This window comes from Gracilinanus agilis, chromosome 3, assembly GCF_016433145.1.
Source record: "Gracilinanus agilis isolate LMUSP501 chromosome 3, AgileGrace, whole genome shotgun sequence".
NCBI classification, from domain to species: domain Eukaryota; kingdom Metazoa; phylum Chordata; class Mammalia; order Didelphimorphia; family Didelphidae; genus Gracilinanus; species Gracilinanus agilis.
Genome location: NC_058132.1, coordinates 148,182,078 through 148,191,472, shown reverse-complemented (window position 1 = coordinate 148,191,472; position 9,395 = coordinate 148,182,078). Strand labels below are relative to the sequence as shown.

Genomic DNA, 9,395 nt, shown 5'->3' with positions numbered 1-9,395 from the left:
CAATGCCTGGGCCACACACATTTTATCATCACAAATGCCCAAATGGTTGCCATTACAATCAGTCTGGCACCTTTCACATTTCTTAAATAGTCAAGATGTGTTTAACTAGCTTTAATCATGGTATTCTTATCAATTTTTAACAAGAAGGCCTAATTAAAAATTCTAAATACAATACAGCCAAATCATAGAATGTCCACACATCTCCAATTTAAAAATAATTTCAAACATTATCATATTCTTATGTAGCTAAGTCATTTAAAAATTTTTGTAATTTACTAAAGCAAAAAACAAAAACAAAACAAAAAAAACACCTCAGGACCAAATTCTTTATTCTCTGATTTAGAAGGATATGAGAGTAAGTACTAAGGTTACTTATGAATAAAAAAATTCATTCTCCCACACCCTCTAAGTAACTGTTTTAGTTACTTATTAGAAACAGTTATGGTCTGATGACAACTACTTTCAGAGATGAGAGCTGCAAATGGACCATCAATTTTGTAACTGAAGAAAACTTAAAAAAAAAAAAATTCAACTGACAGGTTCTTTGCTCCACAATGATATTCATTCAGCCTTAAAATCCTTAAATATTACAGTGGTTTCCTTTTGGTGTTTTGAGTTCATACAAGAAGCAATAAAAATAAAATGATGTGGATGGGAAAAATGAAGATGTGATACTTAAGGTAATGAATTAGGGTCAACTAAGTACAGTGGATGGGAATATTAAACATTTTTGGACAAGGTGATAAATCACTCAGACTCTTGACCACAAGAAAAGGAAAAATGTAGGAATATTCTTTTTTTTAAAAGAATAATAAATATCTCATCTGAATAGAGAAATGTTATACAATCAGATACATGGTTTGTAATTAAACAAGACGGAATTCTATAAACAACTTCTAAGAAAAATTGCAAATCCTTTCTCTTAAAAAAATCAATTCACAGCAGATAAAACTCAATGCAGTGATGTTAACATGCCATGTATCCAAAAAAGATTTAGGGATGGCAGGAAGAGCCAAATAATTGCAATGAAAAGGACACTGTCAAGTAAATACTTTGAAGAAGCAGCCATCCAACCAGCAGAAGGAGCACAATAACAAATTAACCTTTTTTGCTAGAATTATGATGACACCATTTTTTTATGCTACTACATAAATACAAAAGCTTCCAATAAGACAGCCCGATTTTGTCTTGGGAAACATAAACAGGCAAAGTAAAGGAAATGAATAACTAAATGAACAAAAAAATTGAAAGGAAAACTGAGGTTGAAAGAGATATAAAGAGCAGAAATTTATACATACACAAGATCTAGAGATAAACTACTTGACAGTGTCCCTTTAACATATCTGTATAAAGGGGTAAAAAGTTGTTTTTTTAAAAAATCATCGAAAATTTAACAGGTAGTCAGTTATAACAGGAAAGCCAACTTATTGGAATAAGACAGTATTCTTAATACCCCCACTGGGCAAGAATTCAAACCACACATACAAACACACACAAAACCCACTCACAAAACAAACATAGCTCTGAACAAAGGTTAGCTGTTTTAGTATGTTGATTGGTATCCCCACTTGCTAATTTTCCCCCCAATCTGACATTATTACATTTTAATCCTCTGAAGATTGATTTGGTCCAATATAAGCAAATATCCTTTTATTAAAAATCTGCCTGCAAAACTGCACTAATATTAATAGCCATGGCATATTTGGTAAAGATACTATAATCGTGGTAGGCATTTACTAAGTGTGAATGCCATTTATTCATTAAAATGTTTTTCACAACCAAATTAATGTTAATTCTTTTGCTAACTTGATTTTCATAAGCCTATGTCACAATACCCTTTGCAAAGAGATGCGTGTACATACATCTCTATGACTATTGAGCCCAAAAGGGGAAAAACTGAGGCCCTTAGTTAAAATAAAAATGGAAAACCAATGCAAAAAAAGGTGGTTGCTGTTGTACATTGCAATGATCAATATCTTAAAGGATGAAAATGGAATTTTAGGAAATTTAAAAATAGCTTCTCATTTTATAAGTCTTACTGAAAATATTTTAAGATATGGAAATATGCCATATCAATTGAATTTTTTTTCTAAAAAAGATTTATGTTAACAGTCTTTAAGATAGGTTTGCTTCAGCCCAGATTTTATTTAATAGTGGATTAAATTAAAAGAAAGGTATCTCAAAGGAGTGATGGCACTTTGTCCTTGCATTCATACATAATGTCACATGCATGGATTGGAAAGAATTTAGATGTTAGAGATAAATGACTGTAACTGTTTTGAGATGAATGAAGATGGCACAGGGTTGCAAATGTGATGCTACACACAACTTAGTAAAAAGTGAATATGCTATACACAAAATATTCCACAGCATAGTCTAACATACAAATGTCAAGAACATAGTGGAAAGACAAAATCCATCCCTCCCTACCAAAACCTACAATTGTGCTCATAGCACAGGACTATACAGTCTATCCTCACATTTGCTATACTCAGGTTGCAGATCAGACTGTGTTCATTATGCTTGTGGCTTGTTAAAACATGGTCATTTTCATCATTTAAGCTGGCACACAGAACTAAAGAGAGCATGGCAGCACTGGAAAGCAAATCCCTAATTGCAAAACATAAGTGGGAAATAGAGTATCTAAGTGTAATTTTTACCTTAGAAACAAAATTTATGTGACTCCTGATGAAATGAGTATGACATCCCAGTCTAGCATAATTATTGCCCCTAATGCCCCAACTTAAAATAAAGTTTGTATAAATCAATAATTTATACCCATTTGAATTGTTATTGCTTAAGCAAACTATTCAGTGTAGATTGTTACAGCTGTGTGCAATGCAGTTGGATTAAAACAAACTTTAAATAGACTACACATGAACCTTTCATTGACTCATGTTTACAGAAATACATACTATCAAAAGGGTGAAATAGGGAGACAGCAGCTCACAACCCAAACCAATTTTTGAAGCATCAAAACTTGTATTTTTACCAAAACGCCTGCTCTTTTTATATTCCTTTTTTAAAATTAAGGCAATGAAATGGCTACAGTTCCTAAAGTTCTTTTTAGGGAACAAAACATACAGCGTTTTTCCTCCCGAATCTCAGGCACCAGAAAAAATAAAAATCTGTATTACACAAACCTGTAACACTGGATTGATGTAGAAAAACAAAACAAATAAAACATAGTTTAAAAAAAAAAGCCCAACATTTGGTGATGTTTGTGGTTTTTTTTTCCCCCACTGGATCATGAACTCAATCTTCAGAGAGGAAAAAATAAAGCCTATAACAGCAAAACCAGGTAGAGTTTGAATGTCTACAGAATACTTCATCTAAAATGTTTTTAGTAACAAAAATTCTAACCTTTATCTGGCCATCTATGTTTAGACAAACGGGGAAAAAGGCACTGAATATATATTTCATGGTGCCATATCTGTTTGCACATATATGGAATTTCATTTTGAAAATTTCAAATTGCCATTCATTCTCTACAACACACACATGACAGATTGTGGCTAACACATAGTAGCAGAAGCTGATTCAAAGTTGACCTCTCCTGTGTCACTGTATTATAACAAACTTTCAGGTTCTTCAAAATCCATAATGGTCAAAGAACCCCAGAACAGGAACAAGACTTAGTCAACTTTCAGCATTTCAGTGCATTTTGCAGAAAGGGTCTAAATTAAGCATATAGTTTTGTTGTTTATTTTACACAAAGGAGACCACCAACATTTGCCATAAATTCTTCTAAACTCTTTAGGAAGGCCATCTTCTGTTTACGATCCAGCGTGGGAGGAGTGCTGCTCGCAGTAAGCTTGTTGAAGGCATCTGCTAATCTCTGGTAAATTACTGGGTCTTGCTGACTTGACAGTAAGGTTTCAACCAATTCTGAGTATTCAGCCTAATGAAGAAACAGTGAATTAAAAATAGAAATATAGTAACCAAAAGAGGAAAATGTGTTTTTATAAGAGTTTAAATACTATATTCTCCAGGTCAATACTGCTAATTTGTATTTATCAAATGTATTTTGTCCTTGGAAAACAATTTACTGAAATTATAGGTTTGCTCAGTTTATTAATATTAAAACAAAGATACAGCTAAAGTTCAGTTTTTACACATAAAAGTGGAGATAATTCCATTTATCCAACCTAATTCACTTAGGGGCAATAATTAGTGTGGAAAGCATTCTATAAATTTTTAATTGCTGTACAATCATTCCTATTTTAAAAATGAAGAAACAGGTTGATAGAGGTGAATTGATTTGTCCAAAGTTATAAAGCTAAGGGGAGACATATATACAAAATAAATAATTCAAACTCAGGTCTTCCTAATTCTAAGATGAAAGTCCTTTCTCCTTTGAAGCAGAAGGGAAGACCATGAAAACAGCTGAAGAGGTCAGAGTGTGGAGGGTCCTAATTACTAGGCTTAAGGAGTTTGAGCTTTTTGGGAAGGCAACAAAGAATCATGGAAGGGCTCTGAATAGAAATGCTATGACTAGATCTATGCCTACATAAAATGAAGCTGCCAGAAATATGAAGGACTGTTTGAAGAGGGGAGAACCGAAGTAGGAAGACCTGTTAATTAATACAGTGTCCAGGCATGTAGTAACGCTGGCTTATACTAGGAAGGTAGAAATTGGAATTGAGAAGAGGGCAAAGGGATAAGTTAAACTGACAAGATTATGAGAGGAATGCAGAAAAAGCATCAAAGGTAAGTCCAGGTCTTGGATATGAGAAACAAATAACCTTGGTAATTATTCTTTCCAGGTTTGAGCAATGTGATCATAGGAAATTCATTCAACCTCTCTAAGCTTGAGTTTTCTTCTCTTTAAAAGGCCTGGAGAGGGCAGCTGGGTAGCTCAATGGATTGAGAGCCAGGCCTAGAGACAGGAGGTCCTGGGTTCAAATCTGGCCTCAGACATTTCCCAGCGGTGTGACTCTGGGCAAGTCACTTAACCCCCATTACCTACCCTTACCACTATTCTGTCTTAGAACCAATACACAGTATTGATTCTAAGGCAGAAGGTAAGGGGAAAAGAAAGAAAAGAAAGGAAAAGGAAAGAAAGGAAAAGAAAAGAAAAGAAAAGAAAAGAAAAGAAAAGAAAAGAAAAGAAGAGAAAAGAAAAGAAGGCCTGGAATCATACCTTATGGAGTTATTGTGGAATCCCCTTTGAAAATGTAAATTATGGCCACAACAAGGTATAGTTAAAAGTAGGTTCAATAAGGGAGTCACTGAAGTTGAAAAACTGTTTGGACAAGTTATTCATGTGAATAATAAAGTGCTTGAGAATGATTGCCAGGGAAAGGCAGAGAGAAAAAACTGAGCCAGCTGCTGAACTGACTTCAAAACCAGTATATTTTAACCAAGAATTAAGGCTCCAAATTATGGAAAATAGCTCAAGAAAAACAAAAAACTGCAGGGCAGGGGGAAATTCACTCTAGAATCTTCTTCAGTATAGGTGAAGCAAGATATCATGTAATGAATAGACTAAATATTTTGAAAACCAACTTATTCCCAGGACTATTTCCTGGATCTTCCATAGTTGTCAGAACTCTGGATAAAAACAGCTGACATATAGCACAAATTCTTTATGTTTGAAGAATAATAAATATATCCAATCCCACACTTTTTCATGAGTCCCAGTCCTATATCACCCATTATCCACTGGTAACAGAATGCTAGATTGGCACCTCAAACTTAGAATTTTCAAAATAGAATTCATTATCTCTTCTAAACAAACTCACCCTTCATCTGAACTTCCCTATTTCTGAGTTGTCCAAGGGTACCACCATTACTGTAGTCTTCTAGCTTTGTAACTTCAGTATTAACCATTTATTTCTCATTCTCCTTTACCTTAAATGCCTAGTTTTCAAAACTTGCCATTTCCACCTCTACAGTGTCATTCCAATCCATCCTCTTTCTCACATAGCTGGCACTCATATAATCACTTTAGCTCTCACTTCCTCATTGTCTCTTGCCTAGACTATTGCAATGTCCTCCTAATTGGCCTCTCTATGCAATCCTATCTATCATCCACATACCTAGTAACTCTCAGATCAAATATAAACTCCTCTATTTTGCATTTAAGTCCCTTCATTATCTACCCTTCTAGCCTTATTAAATGTAACAAGTCCTTCCCCCTCAGACCACAGTAGGAGTTCTTAATGTATGAGATACATGAACTTTATTTTTTAACATCTTATAATGATATTTCAATATAAATTGTTTTCTTTGTAATCCTATGTACTTTGTATACTTCAAAACATTCTGAGAGAGGTAGTTCATGGGCTTCATTAGACAAAGGGGTCCATAATATAAAAAATGTTAAGAACATCTGTTCTGTGGTCTAACCAAACTCTGTTAATTGCTCTTCTTTGCACACCTGATGCTCCATCTCTTTCCTGTCTCATGCCTTTGAACTGGCCCCTATACCTGGAATGTATTACCAAGATCTCTTCCCTGTCTCAGAGAATTCCTCATTTCCTTTAAGACTCAGCTCAGATTATTCATAATGCTTTCAATCAAAATGTAGCACTGACAGATTATTAATAACAAATGATGGCTTTGTAGGTTTTAGATGGCTGTAGAGGCAGCAGCATATAGTGTGCAGAATACTGGGTCAAGAATCAAGAAATCAGGACCTTGACCTGACCTTGGACAGGTTCCTTTTACCTTAGGAAGGGGGCTCAGTTTTTTCAATCTATAAAATGAGAGAACTAGATTAAGTTTGTTCTTTCAAGCTATACAGAATTACATGACTTTATCTTTATGGAAAGGAAAGTTAAGGCTGATGAGGGCAGTAAGTATTGTTGTCTGACTAATATCAGACCCCAAAGCATTAAGCAACAGAACATTTTTGAATAGACTACTCATATTACTGGCAAGTAATCCTTTTATATATAACCTTGTATGAAGCAGCATTGAAGTTTCAAAAATCTTGCTTACTTAACCCTAATAAAAATGGTACGAATAGTATAAATGGTGGCAAATGCAAAATTCAGAGATCTATGAAAAGTAAATAGAAAAATAGCTTAATATCCCTGAAATGAAATAGATAAATGAAACTCAGTGGGTTCTCTGGACAAATTAACAAATTACAACAGGCATCTCATGTTATTTATATATATATATATATTCCAAAATATAATTTACTTTGGTTTTTTTGTTCAAAATTTAGCACAGTGCTTTGTAGATAACAGGCAATTAATAATTGTCTTATTGATAAACTGTCTTGTTGATAATTGTCTTGATTTGTCAGATCAATCTCAGTTAACACAAAGAATCAGAATATCTATAAAATGATTTAACTTCTGAAACACTTCAAAATTAAAACATGTAATACCTGATGCAAACACACTAATGTATAGAATGCTTCGCCTGCTGCCGTTGTCATCTCTGTGTTGTGCTTTTGCAATACCAGCATATCAAAGACCAGCTGAAATTAATCAACAAATGAAAGTTCTTAAAGAGCACAATGTTATGTCATCTAGTCTAAAGAATCATGGTAGAAAAACGGGGCTCAAAATCCCACTCAATCATCCCTCCCTCCCCATATCTATTGATTTCAAAAATAAGGAAAAAAAAAACATCATAAATTTACCAAGTAAATTCCAACACTTATGGAAGCAGTGTTTGTGAATGAATAGTAAATTATCAATATTTAAAACTGTAAGACATATTGCTGTTTATACAATTATAAAATTTCTCAAGTTTTTAATCAACAATTTTAAAGTTTCAAAATAAAGTTGTTGGAAGAATTCAATGTGTGCTCTTTTCCTGGGCTAGACCTATAATTTTATTGTTAAAGAGAAATCTTGGGGGTAGGGGTAAATGGGTTGGAATTTCTATCAATGCAGACTGGCACCTGCTCTACAAATGTACAGTCACAGAAAGTTTGCTGGGGACACTGAGAGGTTAAGTGACTTGCCCAGGGTCACACAGCCAGTATGTATCAGTGGTGGGACTTGAACCAAGGTCTTCCTGACTGCAAGATCAGCTCTCTATCCACTAGGCCTTGCTGCCTCTCATGTGTGCCTGAAGTTTAATAATTAAAGAAATCAAATTAGCAGCAATTTTATATCCTTCACAATTCAACATAAACACTAATTTGTTAAATTCATAAAAGGATTTTTACATAATCCCATTCTTAAAAGAACAGAGAAATGAGAACTGAAAATTTCCCTGCTAAAAACAGGATTTTGCAATATTCCACTTAGATTTCTTACCTTAAGAAAGTGCCTTGTTGCTAGAAAGAGTGGTGAATCTGTTTCTTGTGCTTTTGCACACTGCTCAGCTAATGGAGTCAAGGCCTCCAGACAAAGCTGGCAAACCTCAGAACTCATTCTGATCATAAGAGTCAAAGAATAAAAAAGATTTATATGGTTCTTGCAAGTGTTCAATTTATAATTAAATAAGTCTGTTAACATTAAAAGAAAAGTTGTAACTAGTGTGTTGATAGCTTTTCTAACTAGGAATATAGATGATCAAGCAATCTTAACCTCTGCCTCTATGATATTTAATAATATGTAGATAGTTTCAGCAGCTGCAGTGGCTATCACTTATGGCCAAACATCTAGTAGTAAGTCTCCCCAAACTTAGTGAGACTGGTCCTCAGAGAAAAGATAAACAATATATGGCTGAATTTACAATGGAAACCTTTCCACTTCAGTTTAACTTACTAGAGTTCGAACTCTACTTGAATAGTCTTCAAGAACTCAAGAATGCCTCCTTCCTACAATGATTCATGAAGGTAGGACTCTGCTATCTGACACTTGAGAAAAAGGAAATTAAAGTTATGTTGAGATGGCTTACTTAAGTTTTAGGAACTACCACAGTTAACAGCTCATTTTTAATACATACAACTAATGAAAGGATAGAGTACTCTATCATCAGTGACAGTCCACTGGTGGTGAAACAAGAAATATTCTGGAGCCACACCAGTGACACAGGAAAAGTGTCTAAGATAAAGAATTAATTCAGGAATGAGCTTGGGAAATAAGCCCAAACACCTATGGAATCAGTCTGTAAGAGGAAGCAAGAATATGGTAAACTACTAACAGATGGCTTAACAAAAGTTACAATAAAATGAAGATAGCAGGCTACAAAGTACAACAGTTCTTAAGGAAAAAAAAAGTGAATTAAACAAGAATAAAAATCCTAAATATGTTATCTTCTGTCCAAAATGACAAGTAAACAAATGCACATTCATTTAAAGGATACGATGTCATCCCCAATTCTAAAGAGTACATTAGGCTTTTAAATAGGTCCTCAGGAAGCTGTGGAATTTTCTCAGGAAAGATCTCACAGATAAATGTAATTAATTTGTAGTACTGATTACATAAGGTTGGAAACTGTCAAAGAAGCAAATTATTACAAATTATTAGATCTTATCTCTA

The 9,395-nt window shown here is 34.0% G+C and overlaps 1 protein-coding gene across 1 annotated transcript in view; it reads right to left on the bottom strand.

Moving 5' to 3' along the window:
- Positions 1–3,698: 3,698 nt before the first annotated feature.
- Positions 3,699–9,395, bottom strand: part of XPO4 (exportin 4) — a 137,465-nt gene continuing 131,768 nt past the window's right edge. The window contains exons 19-22 of the mRNA XM_044668972.1: positions 9,220–9,350; positions 8,226–8,343; positions 7,343–7,435; positions 3,699–3,901 (exon numbers count right to left, since the gene is read on the bottom strand). Coding sequence (XP_044524907.1) covers positions 3,704–3,901; positions 7,343–7,435; positions 8,226–8,343; positions 9,220–9,350 — 540 coding nt within the window. The 3' untranslated portion in view covers positions 3,699–3,703. The remainder of the gene's footprint in view (positions 3,902–7,342; positions 7,436–8,225; positions 8,344–9,219; positions 9,351–9,395) is intronic.